Below are 13,226 nucleotides of genomic sequence, written 5' to 3'. Positions count from 1 at the left end.
TTATAAATTTTGCCCGTACATTATTTTTGAATTTTGAATAAAAACAAATATTAAATAATTGATTGAAGATATATTACATTTGTTATATTCTTTTTTTTGCGTGTAAAAAAAAATGTATATCAAATAATTGTAAATACAACGGGTGGAACACTAGTTATAGTTTAGTTGATTTGAGTAATTTGACTGATTTATTGATAAATATTGATATTAAAATTAAAACACTGCTATGGAACATTCTCATTATTTAATCCGAGTCAGCAATAATATTTTTTTGGCATTTGTTGTTTGATATAGACTTTTTTTTTAAAGTACTTTATTATTATTATTTTGGCTCTTTTTTGGCATAAAATTGTTTACAAAATTGATACGTTTGGTAGTGGATTTTTAACTTTTTTTTTTTTTTTTTTTTTTTGGGTGTTAACTTTTCTAGTGGAAAACAAATTTCTTTTTGGCTAAATTTTAAAATTAAAAAGAAAGTTATCCAAAGTTAAATTTTTTTAGCTAATTTTTTTTTTCTTTTAATGGCAAGAAAATGACTTTTTCGAATGAAACCAAATAGAGGGGAAATTATTTAATATTTTCGGAATATTACACATTTGTATTCTGTAACTAATTATCATTTAATATATTTTATCATATTTTCTAATCATTTAACATAATATCTCACCTATCTATATTCTCCACCAATCATAATCTTATAAATACCACGCTTCCATACTCTGAACTGAATAATTACCCCCAATAGAGTGTAACATATTATCAAAGTTAATGTTGTTTGTGTGATGTAATGACATCGCTGCAACACTTTCAAAAAAGATGTTGGAGGTTCTAGTTCCTTCTGTGATAGCTACTTAAGAAATTCTTATATCCACATATTTTTATAGTGGCCTTGAAGCAATTTTATGATTATATACTGGATAATGGTATATAGTTAAAGATGTAATTATGAGTTCATATTAATGTAAATAAATTTTGATTTTTGATAGAAAATTCTAAGTATTTTTAATTTTTTTTTTAATTTTTTAATCTGTAGACCCACCTATCCATCCTAACCAAGCAAATTATGGGAAGGATTTTTCCAACTTTCATTCTTTTTTCATTTTTTAATTTGAGTGGAATTGGTCACATCTATTTTTAGTAATAAAGAAATGCACAATTTTATGTTCTATTACTTGTGCTTTTACTATAGCAATGTAAATATATATATATATATATATATATATATATATATATATATATATATATATATATTTCATTTCTTAGTATGTTTTGAGCTTGTTAAGTTTAAAATTACATTACTCCTCATCACTATAAAAATAGAATATTTTCAAGAGTCTATACTCTTGTCAAATTCTTTAGATATTATTCATTATTATGAAATCTAAATAGAAGGTATACAACTATTAGCTTGTCATTACCTCACTAAACACCAATAAATTTCAAAACGTGATTTTATAAACTCTTTAATCTTTTTCTTTTTTTTAATGAACTAAATGGTTCTATTAAAATAGAAATTACATAACAAGGAAATCATTTACATATTTGGATTTAATTTTTTAGAGATAAAAGTGAGTTTCTTCAAATGTAAAATTACATATTTGGGCAGTCCGCACTATAGAAGTTTTGAATTTTCTCTCATTCTATAACAAATCTCACATTACGAACAAAAATGTACCACTCTAATATAACAATCTAATAACGTAACATTCTAATGTAACACACTAAATAATTTCTTAGTGTATTTTTTCCAAACGTAACAATGTAATACTAAAAAAAACTCCTTAATATACTTTTTCAAACGTAATACTCCAATGTAAAAAAAAAAAAAAAAAAAGTGCTTAGTGTATTTTTTTCAAATGTAACATTCTAATCAATGTAATCTTAAATGTAACACTCTAATATAACGTTCTCTAATGTAACACACAAAAACACTAAAAAAAAATTTAGTGTACTTTTTCCAAACGTAACACTCACAGTTTAAAATCATGCATTTGTCCAAAACTTACTAAGAATTGTTTGTACTCCTTTTGAAATAGTTTGAAGAATCTGACATCCTTTTTTTGGAGTGTTATATTTGAAAAAAGTACAGTAAGGAGTTTTTTTGTGTGATTCATACCTGTCCCACCAACATTTTCGACTCCATTACAACGCCAACATATACAGAGAATACAAAACAACAAATGACATTTGACATGACAATCATAAAACTAACTGTGTGTGTGTGATGTTAATGGCGCACAGCACACCTACACACAGGGGGCGGAGGCAGGGGGTCAGGGGGTCCTGGCCCCTTCAACCTTCTGCGAAATCTTCATTTTAGAGCATCTCCAATGGAGCTGCTATTCAACCTGCCAAAGCTAAAATTTGACAAAAAAAGGCAAAAAATGGTCTCCAATGGCTTGCTATTCTACTTGCCAAAGATAGTAGATGTCATATTTGTTATCAAATTTGGCAAGTTGAATAGCAGCTGCCAACCTTGCCAGATCAGCAAATATCAACAGATTTTTGGCACAAACTCAGTTGATAAAAACAGAATTGAAATAGTAGCGAACCCAAAAAATTTAGAATCAAACCCAAATATGAGAATCAAACCCAATTTTCAATTTTGTTGCCAAATTAACAAATTTTAGAATAAATTTGACAAACCCAAAATATGTTTCTCTTAATTTTTTATTTAAATAATTTATCACCAAATCAGTCAATCCAAATCAGATAGATATTATCACAATAAACCAAACCAAATCAGATAGATATTATCACAATAAACCAAACCAAACCAAACCAAAATAGGCTTCAGTTCTTTGTAGATCAAAATAAAATAAATGGATAAACAAAAATAGATGGATAAACAAAAACACGATGAACAAAAATTAAACCAAAAATCAAAATAAATAATTAAGAAAATTTTAGCAAACATACCAGATTGTGTTCTTTGAAGATCCTTTTGGAGATGCTTGAGTTCTTTGAAGATCTGGTTTCAAGCCATCGCGAGAATGCAGTTTCAAAAATCGCGATCAACTTAGATCCACATAAAAAACCAGAAAATAAACAAAAAATCAAAGCATATATATATATATATATATATATATATGTGTGTGTGTGTGTATAGATGGAGATCGTACCAGAGAGAGAGAGAGAGAGAGAGAAAATGGAGGGCTTTGGATAATGGAGGAGAGTGAAAGGGAAAGTGAAAACAGCTTCATAGAGAGAGAGAGAGAGAGAGAGAGAGAGACGTTTCGATCATGGAGGAGGAGAATGGATTGGTTTGAGGAGAGGGAAGACACAGAGAGGAAGAGGAAGAGGAAGAGGACGAGGAAGAGTGAAAATAGAGAGAGAGGGAAGATAGAGTGAGAGGGAGAGGAAGACGGTGTATATCACAACTGAGATAAAGGTTGGATGATTCTAGAGAAATCATCTCAACCATTGATGTTTTATAAGTGGACGGTGGAGATGCTCTCCATCTGTATAAAAAGAGCCGTTGTGCTCTGTTTGGTTTTAAAAAAACAAAAACAAAAACAAAAACAAAAATATTAATTTTTTTTTTTTTACAACAGCTATCTTCAAACAGCTATTTCCCCCAAACGAAAATATTTTGAATTTCTATAAATTGAAACCCTCTATGTCAATTTTATTTCACAGCAAACATTTGGATTTAATTTTTCTTTTCTCCTCTCTTCTTTGAATTTGATTTTACAGCAAACCTCTAAAATTATTTTGTTTTTGTTTTTTTATCCAATCACTATGGAAGGTTTATCAAAAATAAAGAGAGGAAAATAATTCACCATTGAAAAAGATATGGCAATTTGTAAATCTTGGTGTCACATTTCGGAAGACACAATTGTTGACAATTCACAATTGTATGCTCACTTTTGGGGGAGAATTTTACAAAAATTATTACTTGCTTCAGAATGATCAATCAAGAACACAAGTGTCTATTCAATCTCGATGAGGTATAATCATGAAATGTTGTAACAAATTCAGGGGTGTTTAGCGCAAGTTAAAAATCTTCACCCAAGTGGGATACCTCAAGTTGATATAGTAAGTTTTCATCTTCAGTTATTATGTTTAGTTTTTTATTGTGGTATAGTATAAAAATTAACTAATTAAATATTGTTTCAATTTTTTTGATATAGATGTTTAAAGCAAAACTGTTATACCATCAAGATGAAAACAAACATTTTGCTTTTGAACATTGTTGGCCAATCTTGCAAGACAATATCAGATGGCAAGATGTAGCTCCTACGAATACAGTAAAGTCAAGAATGCACACAACGTTTACCCCTAATTCAGGCCCTGATTCCCCTATAGATAACTACATTTCTCTTGAAGACGACAACAGTCCAAGTGTTGGTAATAATCCAACTGTTGGTGAGGGCAATGTCTCTACGAGGAGTAAAAGGCCTATGGGTAGGAAAGTTGCAAAAGAATTATTTCGGAGAAATTAACTTGTTGAAACTAAAGTTCAAAAAATAAGTATACAATTGGAGACATTTAACCAACACTTTGCTGAGAAAGAAAAGAAAAGAAAAAAGAGGAAAGAGAAGAAAAAATGATTCAAGCACTACAGAAGATAAAATAACTCAAGATGAAATAACATGACTTTGAGATGAAAAAGGAAGAGCATGTAATAATGACTACGGATATTTCTCATTTGGATTCTCAGATGAAAGCATATTACACATTGTGAAAAAATGAGATTTTCGCCAAGTGGTCCTCAAATGTGAGCAGCCCAAATTTTTATTTCTCCTACCTCCTGATGAATAATTACGGGATAATGTATTTTTAAATTTTGCAATGTCATTTAATTTTTGATGTAATTGTCAGTCTTTATTTGCAATGTTAATTTTTATTTTGTAATGAAATTTCATGTTTTTTTTATTTTTATTTTTTTATTTTTGAGTATTTTCTACAACACAATGTAATATTATTTTTGCAATGTATAATGTTGACTAATTTTTAGTATAATTTAAATTTTTCAATAAAGTACAATGAAAAAAATAAATATATTTAAGGCAATAAAAAGATAAAATGCATTTACTGACATTAAATGAAGATAATTTTATTATATTAAAAAGACATTAACTGACATTAACTATCATTAAAAAGATAAAATACAAACTTAATCTAACTCTCTAACTCGGGACCACAAGTGTTCAATTAGATCATTACAATTTGCATTATGGGCTTCAGTAGATCTAACCCTCTGTTGATTCAACATAAATTGAGCATACTTCTCATTCGGACCGCGTGGCATTTGTCAACGAGTATTACTGGTATCAGTCTCAAGTTCTGCTGCACTGCGTTCATTTTCTAAAATATTATACTCGTCTTCAATGATCATATTGTGCAAAATAATGCACATCTTCATGATGTATTACAGCTTCTCATCACTCCAACCTCTAATTGGAACTCTGACAATATTAAATCGTGCTTGGAGCACTCCAAATGCCCTTGCGACATCCTTCCGACATGCCTCTTATATCCTCGCAAATAGTTGTCTTTTTGCGCCTTAAGGTTGAGATATTGTTTTCACAATCATTGCCCAACGAGGATAGATACCATCAGCAAGATAATACCCTATGGTATACACGTGATTATTGATGGTGTAGTTGGCAGCAAGGGCACGTCCTCTAGTTAATTTAGCAAATAAAGGCGACCTGTCAAGAACAGTAATATCATTTAGAGAGCCAGGCATGCCAAAGAAAGCATGCCAAATCCACAAGTCATAGGAGGCAATTGCCTCGATTACAACTGTTGGTTTGTGGTAGTACCCAATGTAAGCACCGACTTGGGTAGTTGGACATTTATCCCAACACCAGTGCATACAATCCAAACTCCCTAACATTCCAGGAAACCCACGTTGCTCTCCCTCTTGCAATAATATGGCGACATCTGCTTCATTTAAGGATCTTAAGTAAATGGCTTCATAAGTAGCAACAATTGATCTGGTAAAAAAATTCAAGGCGGCAATTGCAGTACTTTCATCGATTCTAATGTACTCGTCTATAGCATCAGCAGGCACGTCATACTGCAGGATCCAAAGTGCTGCAGTCATCTTCTGTACACCAGATAATCCAGGAGCACCAGTGACATTACGGGTTTGGATGAAGTACTCATTCACTTGTTGAATATCATGTAAGATACTAACAAACAATGACCACCTCATTCGAAAACGTCTTCAGAAGTATTCTTCTGGATAGACATGATTATCTACAAAGTAATCTTTATAAATTTGTTCGTCGCCTTTGACCCTATCACAATTAATGTATCGACGACCACTTATGGAACCAACACGTCTGGTTGGTTAGTTTAGGCTTAACGCTTGTATTCTTTATTGTTGCGCTGTGAACAGTTGCATCATGACGATATCATCATCAGATGATGAAGATTCATCAAAATCTCCATTGAATATGACTTTAGTCAAATTGTTCACTGCAGGTGGATCAGTAAGTGGGTGAATATGAAAATTATAGAAAATCTTCTGGATGGGTATAGAAAGTTTAGAAGATATGAAAATAATGGATAACTGAATATGAAAATTGTAGAAAACACTATATTATATTTATAGAGAAAATTGTGGGTGGGTGAATGATGGATGGTTGTTGAGTGGGTGGATAAATAATTGATGGTTGTTGGGTGGGTAGTTGTTGGTGAATGAATGATGGGTTAATAATGGATGGTTGTTAGTGGTTGGTTGTTGGTGAATGAATGATGAGTAAATGATAGATGATTGTTGGTGGGTAATTAGTGATTGTTTATTTTTTATGTGTAGTTAAAATTTTTTATTAAATATGTAGTGATATGTTTTTTGGTGGGGTGAACTATATTTAATTTTTTTTTCTTCCAATTTTTTAATTTTTTTAATTTTTTATATTTGTCTAGTTGGGAATAATATAAATATATAATTTTTTTTTTACAAACAAGTAAAAAAATGTCACAAAAGACAAAAAATAAACAAAAATAAAATCACAAAAAAACTTATATCCAAACAATACCTATAAACTTGGAGGGAAAATTGGTAAAGATTTGCTAAAATAACAAATGACCATTGGAGCACTATTGTTATAATTTGGCAAAATAGCACTATTCATTGCCAAATTGTAGCAATAGCAATGGCATTATAGCAACAATGGTTGGAGATGCTCTTATATGTATGCTTTTGTCAATTTTTTTTTTTATATATTACATAATGGCCCCCTAGTTTCAATTTAACACTCAAAAAAAATTGTAAAGACCCTAATATAGTAGAGTTACCTTTCAAAGTAAACATTTACAATAATGTTATAGTAATCATATTTTCTTATTATGTATTGTTTATCCTCTTATGTGTCAGTGCTAGATTAGTATCAAATATGAGTGGTTAAGGTAATAAATAAATTGTGGTAAAAAAAGATGATCATTCTAACATTATTATAGTTCAAAAAAAAATTGTAACATTATTGAAAAAATTTAATCTGGTCCATGTTAAAAACAATATAGTTTATTTGTGAGTTTCTATAATGTATTTAATGGAACAACTTGTAAAACGTTATGTACCTAAGGATATTGTATAATAGATTAATTATATTAAGATTTTTTTAACTACTATCAAATATTACTTTAACTTATCTATAATTTTTTACATTTTGACCTCCTTAACCATAAAATTCAAACAAATAATATTTAATTAAGACTAATCTCTTATAATTTTATTGGTTCAATTAACCTGTATTGAGTAATATTTAATAATGATTTAATCAAATAAAACTCCAACGAATCCATCGACGGCTCAGTAGATTTATTCTATGCCTTCTCTTTAGCGAAATGATGACCCCTCTACTAGAGAAATTTTGACTTCGCCCTTGCCCACACACTACACCACACTGACAGCTAACACCCAAAAAAATCATCACATAACAACCAAAATTAAAAATACACGACGAACAACACGCACAAAATAAACGTAAAATACACCAAACAATCGAAATACCTACCTATTACCATACAATGGGTGCAAGCAACACCGGAACAAGCCTATCAAAACACCACCAAAATGCGGACACACAACCGGATTATAGTCACCACTGAAAAAATGGAACACATCACACTCAATAACCCCCCTCTCCCCCATTCTCTCTCCAAAACAATGAAATTAATATTAAACAATCAAAACCCCTTGCACACGTTAACATTGCCTTATATCATCCAAAACCAAATCACTCATTTAGGAAAAACATTCACACAAAGGGTATTTATGTAAAATTAAATGGAACAAACACCCTAAATAAAACTTATCAAAAAAAAAAATAAGCCTAATTGATTCATAAGAAAACTCTCAAGATTAAATAGTTTAACTTTTCTCTGTATAGAATTTATGAGGAATTTTTCCTATTTATTAAACCTTGAAACCAAAACCATAGGCCCATGTCATATATAACAGGTGAGCAGCCTATCACAAACTAACAGAGTAGTTCGCGGGTTTGACCAACAGATTAAGACTCCATTTTTTTTTTCCATTTCTTTATAATTTTTGTCGAGCTCGTGGATCAGACCAAACTAGGCTTCAAACCCTAGGCATAGCCCAGCCTTAGCCCTAGCCCAAGACTCATTTGGGTGGGGCCCACCAAATCGACGTACAAACTTGGGCCAGGTAAAAGCCTATTGGGCTATATTGGACTGGGCTACAAGCCTTCTGTCCAAATGATGACTCTTAAGCCTTACTCCATCAACTCTTTAGAAATCTCATACTAATGTTCTCACCATGTACAGCTTATTTGTTCAACATATACAACTCATACATGATGGACATTATTCGCAACCATTTTGTTGTCTATCTTCTTTCATTATCCATCTCTAGCAAATGCAACTCGGAATCCACCATACAAATTAGTCAATGAGTTTTGCAACCAGTCACAAAACAAAAACTTCTGCATTGATACTTCCAAGTTGGATCCTCGAAGTGCATCAGCCCCAAATTATGTAACACTCGCTAAAGTCACCATCGACTTGGGAATAACCTACTTAACAAACATAAATAAGCACACAATAGATATGTTAGGTAGTCCTGATACAGACTGCCACTTCGCAAGCTTTTAAAAATTGTGTTTCTTCATTCGATGCGGCAAGGGAATTCTTAGAAGGTGCACTCACATTTGTGTCAAGACCACGTGACAAGTAGTCATATGAAACTGCAAGTGAGAACATCTTAAATGCAGGCTATTCTACTGAAAGTCGTGGACATGGCAATGGATAATCTACTTTGTGGATATTTATGGAGATCCAACCCAAATATACGAGTTTTTTTTTTTTTTTTTTTTCTTATCCATTGGGTAGGGTAAGTGATATTTTTTAAATATCCACAGGGGATGAGTTAGGGATGGGTACCCACTAATTTCCCCATATATATATATATATATATATATATTTTAGATTCACAACCAAAACAAATATAGATTCAATTTTATTTATTTATTTATTTATTTATTTTTTCAGGTTTACAACCAACTTTTTTTTTTATTTATAAGATCCACAATCAAAGCTAAATATACCTCCAATCTTTTTTTTTTTTTATTATTTTTTTATTTTTAAGGTTCACAACCATTTTTTTTTTTAAGATTCACAACCAAAGCTAAATATACATTTCATCTTATTTTATTTTATTTGGCTCAACAATAAAATTAAATACACTTTAATTAACATTGTCACATTATTCTTGTCAAATTTTATGCATATCTAGAATTTTTTAAATTTATTTAAAAAAATTAAGGACACTGTTTATTGCAGATTTCAGTTTGCTTTTTTATGTTATTTTATTTTGTTATGTATTGTAATTTTCAGAATAGTTTGCTTGTTCTAAAATTTCAATTAACGAGTATGAATCTATTTGTTTTATGTTATCACACAATTTATACAACATATATATATATATATATATATATGAATGTATTTGAAAATAGGAAAATTGTAGATAATCGAAACAAGCATGAGTCGTGATTCGTTAGAAAGGATGGGTACAAAGATTTATGTGCTGGAAAAATAAAAAGGGGATACAAAGTCTTACTAAATAATTTTTTTAAAAATAAAAGAATTTTTCTTAGTTATGAACAGATTTAACTGAAATCAGCTTGTTTCCCAATGTTATGCTTCATTTATTTAGATAGAAAATATTTTTTAATGAGAAATAATTTTTATAAAAAAAATTAAAAATATATTTTTTTATATTTGGTGGTGGTGGTGATGGAACGAATGTGAAAGTAGAAATTGTGACATAGTGGTGGGGTGATGGCGGCAATGATGATGGTAGTGGCTATGGTGATGGTAGTGTGATAGTGAATGTGAGAATAGTGGTGATGGTGTTGTGAAATTAGTAAAAATTTAATTGAAAAAATATTTTTTGTTTTTTAAAAGTAACAAATAACAAAATTCGCAGGGGACTAAAGGAAGCAAATGGAGGATGGATTGGTTGTGGTAAGGCATAGATATCTTAAAATGAGTGGTTCAAATTTGTTAAAAGGTATAATTAAATTTTGGATAAATTAAAATGAATGGTTCAAATTTGCTAAGAGAAAGATGGTTTAATGTCTAAAATGTCCGTGGCTAAGAGATCAACAAACAATTTATTGTTTATGCCCTGATGCAATTTAATATGGGTCTTATAACACTTTCTTCAAACAGGTTCTTTCACATTTTATTTCTTCAAACAGGTTCTTAAAACATTGTAAACATGTTCTTATAACATGTAGGGGAGAGAGTGAGAGTGAGAGAGAGAGAGATGGTTGTAATTTTTTTTTTAATCTTCCACGTTCTTCCACATTTTTTTTTAATTACTAAAACTTATTTGATTGTCTCAAAATTATATATTTGATTATTATAAAACAAACTTTTTAATTAATTAATTAATGTGTATTTGATTTTGTTGTTGAACCAAATAAAATAAAATAAGATTGAATGTATATTTAGCTTTTGTTGTGAACCTTAAAAATAAATAAAAAAAATAAGTTGTTAACATTAAATATATTTAAAAAGAAAGAAAAAAGATTGAATGTATATTTAGCTAAAACCTTAAAAAAAAAAAAAAAAAAAGGAGAAGTTGTTAACATTAAATATATTTAAAAAGAAAGAAAAAAGATTGAAGGTATATTTAGTTTTTGTTGTGAACCTTAAAAAAAATAAAAAAAGTTGTTAACATTAAATATATTAAAAAAGAAAGAAAAAAGATTGAAGGTATATTTAGCTTTTGTTGTGAACTTAAAAAAAAAAAAAAAGTGGTTGTTAACATTAAATATAAAAAAATAAAAATAAAAATAAAAATGGGGATTAAAGTGGGTTGGGAAAAATCTAAACCCATTAGGAAATGGGGAGGGTGGTACCCATGGGGAATGGGGAATGGGGAAAATTTGTTATAGGAGAATGGGATGGAGAATTAATATCCACCTCCATTAACCCCCATTGCCATCCCTAGACACGAGTTAGATTACCCATTCAATAAATCACCGCATACTAACCACACACTAATCAAGGGATGAAAAATCTTCATGATACATATTATGATATATTTTTCATGATCTCTAGCATTATTCGAGTTAGATTCTAACGGAGTTTATGATGCATCATTTTACACTGCAATAAATGCTACTTCATGTTGGACAATTTTCACTGTATTTAAATAAATTAAATTCTGTTGTGTACTAAACAACAACCGAAATATAAAGAAATAAAGGAAATGAGAGAATTTGTTTGATTACAAAAATCAAACTCGAAATAAAAATAAATAAATAAAAACAGATTTTATTTTATTACAAAAACAAAATTAAAATCTGATTTAAATAAATAATAATAACACTGAAAATAAATTAAATAACTTACTTGATTTATTTTTTTTTTTTCCAAATTATAATCTGATCAAGTCCAGTGTTTGACACAGTGTTCTTAAGACAGATTCGTCCTCTCCACGGTGCTTTCAGAATTTGGACGTCTATCTCGCAGGATGAAATGATCTACTACAAACAATAGCAGCACTACAAATTGTTTGCTTAACGAACACACTAAGTGTTTATACTCTCTCTGACAAGAAAATAATGCAGCAAAATGAAGAGGATGTTTGCAGAATTATGAAGGACGAAAATTAGAGTTACAAAATCCAAATGAGGGCTGTCCTATTTATAGATAGATTGGTGGCTGCAGGTTTTGAATTGAATAGGTATGAAACCTGTTGGTTTTGAATTCAAACAGATTTGAATCTGTTGGATTACAATTCAAACAGATAACAAAAGTGGAAAGGGCCCTGTTTGGGTGTACAGTAAATCCGGACCAGTTTAATTCTGGGAAGGGCCATGTTTGGATGTACAGTAAAATCAAACCAGTTTAATTTTAAATTCTGGATTTTATTTTACCAAAAATAAAATTAAATTCAAATATTTTTGGCCAAAAAAAATTAATATTGGGCCAAACAAGCCACGCACCCGTGCCTAGGCCAGCCCGCCCGGTGGCAGTGGCGCGCTTGTGTGGTTTTTTGGTCCAATGGATCTAGCCCATAACCTCTCCCTCTAAAACACTTGGATACCCCTTGGGGCACACCCCAAGTACCAAACCCAAGCTTTATAAACCCATTCAAAACTTCCCACCAAATCAATGTGGGACAAGTCATTTTACAACCTTAAGGAATTTTCACCAAAACTCCATTTCCATAGAGCACACTTTGGCTTCAATTTCCCATTCACTCGGTAATGGTTTTGAGCAACCAAATATACCACGTGAATCACAACACGGCATAGAACGCGTTACCACTTTGACCCGTGAAAGTCGACGCACGAGACCCACCTAAAAAATAGACCGAACTTAGGATAAAATTCTGATTTTACCTAGAATTTATAACCATTTCCAACACTTCAGATGTCATTGGTCTAGCTTTTGGAATTACAGATATTTTAATTAGCTAATCTCCTCTCCTCCACATCTTATTAATGCTTTCAAATTTATGTTTTGAGAAAGGAGTTATTTGTTTGTAACTCAAGCATGATAACATACTATTTATTTGTTTTTACCAAATTGAATTGTTTAATAAGAACAAAAAAAATGTATCATGCCCTTGTTAAATGAGGAATAAATCAAGTTTTATGGAGTGATCTTCTATTCTATCTTTGATTTATTAACTTAGCATAACTATGATATTATATTTTGTATTAGTAGTTTGGCAATTATTTTTTTAGTGGTTTTTTTGGGGTTTAGATTTTCATTGTCTTTAGTGA

General features: G+C 30.4%; 1 protein-coding gene across 1 annotated transcript; it reads right to left on the bottom strand.

Moving 5' to 3' along the window:
• Positions 1-5,509: 5,509 nt before the first annotated feature.
• Positions 5,510-6,166, bottom strand: LOC145800198 (uncharacterized). Its single transcript, XM_082889843.1, has one exon. The coding sequence runs from the start codon at positions 6,164-6,166 to the stop codon at positions 5,510-5,512; it is 657 nt and encodes a 218-aa protein (XP_082745969.1).
• Positions 6,167-13,226: the final 7,060 nt, after the last annotated feature.

This window comes from Camellia sinensis, chromosome 10 (genome assembly GCF_055761805.1).
Source record: "Camellia sinensis isolate YWXY chromosome 10, ASM5576180v1, whole genome shotgun sequence".
Classification (NCBI taxonomy): domain Eukaryota; kingdom Viridiplantae; phylum Streptophyta; class Magnoliopsida; order Ericales; family Theaceae; genus Camellia; species Camellia sinensis.
Note: the sequence above shows the minus strand (reverse complement) of the source record. Positions and strands in the feature narration are given on the sequence as shown.

Bases quoted from the DNA above. Each gene is read 5' to 3' on its own strand.
- LOC145800198 (XM_082889843.1), bottom strand. From the start codon at position 6,166: ATGAGGTGGTCATTGTTTGTTAGTATCTTACATGATATTCAACAAGTG.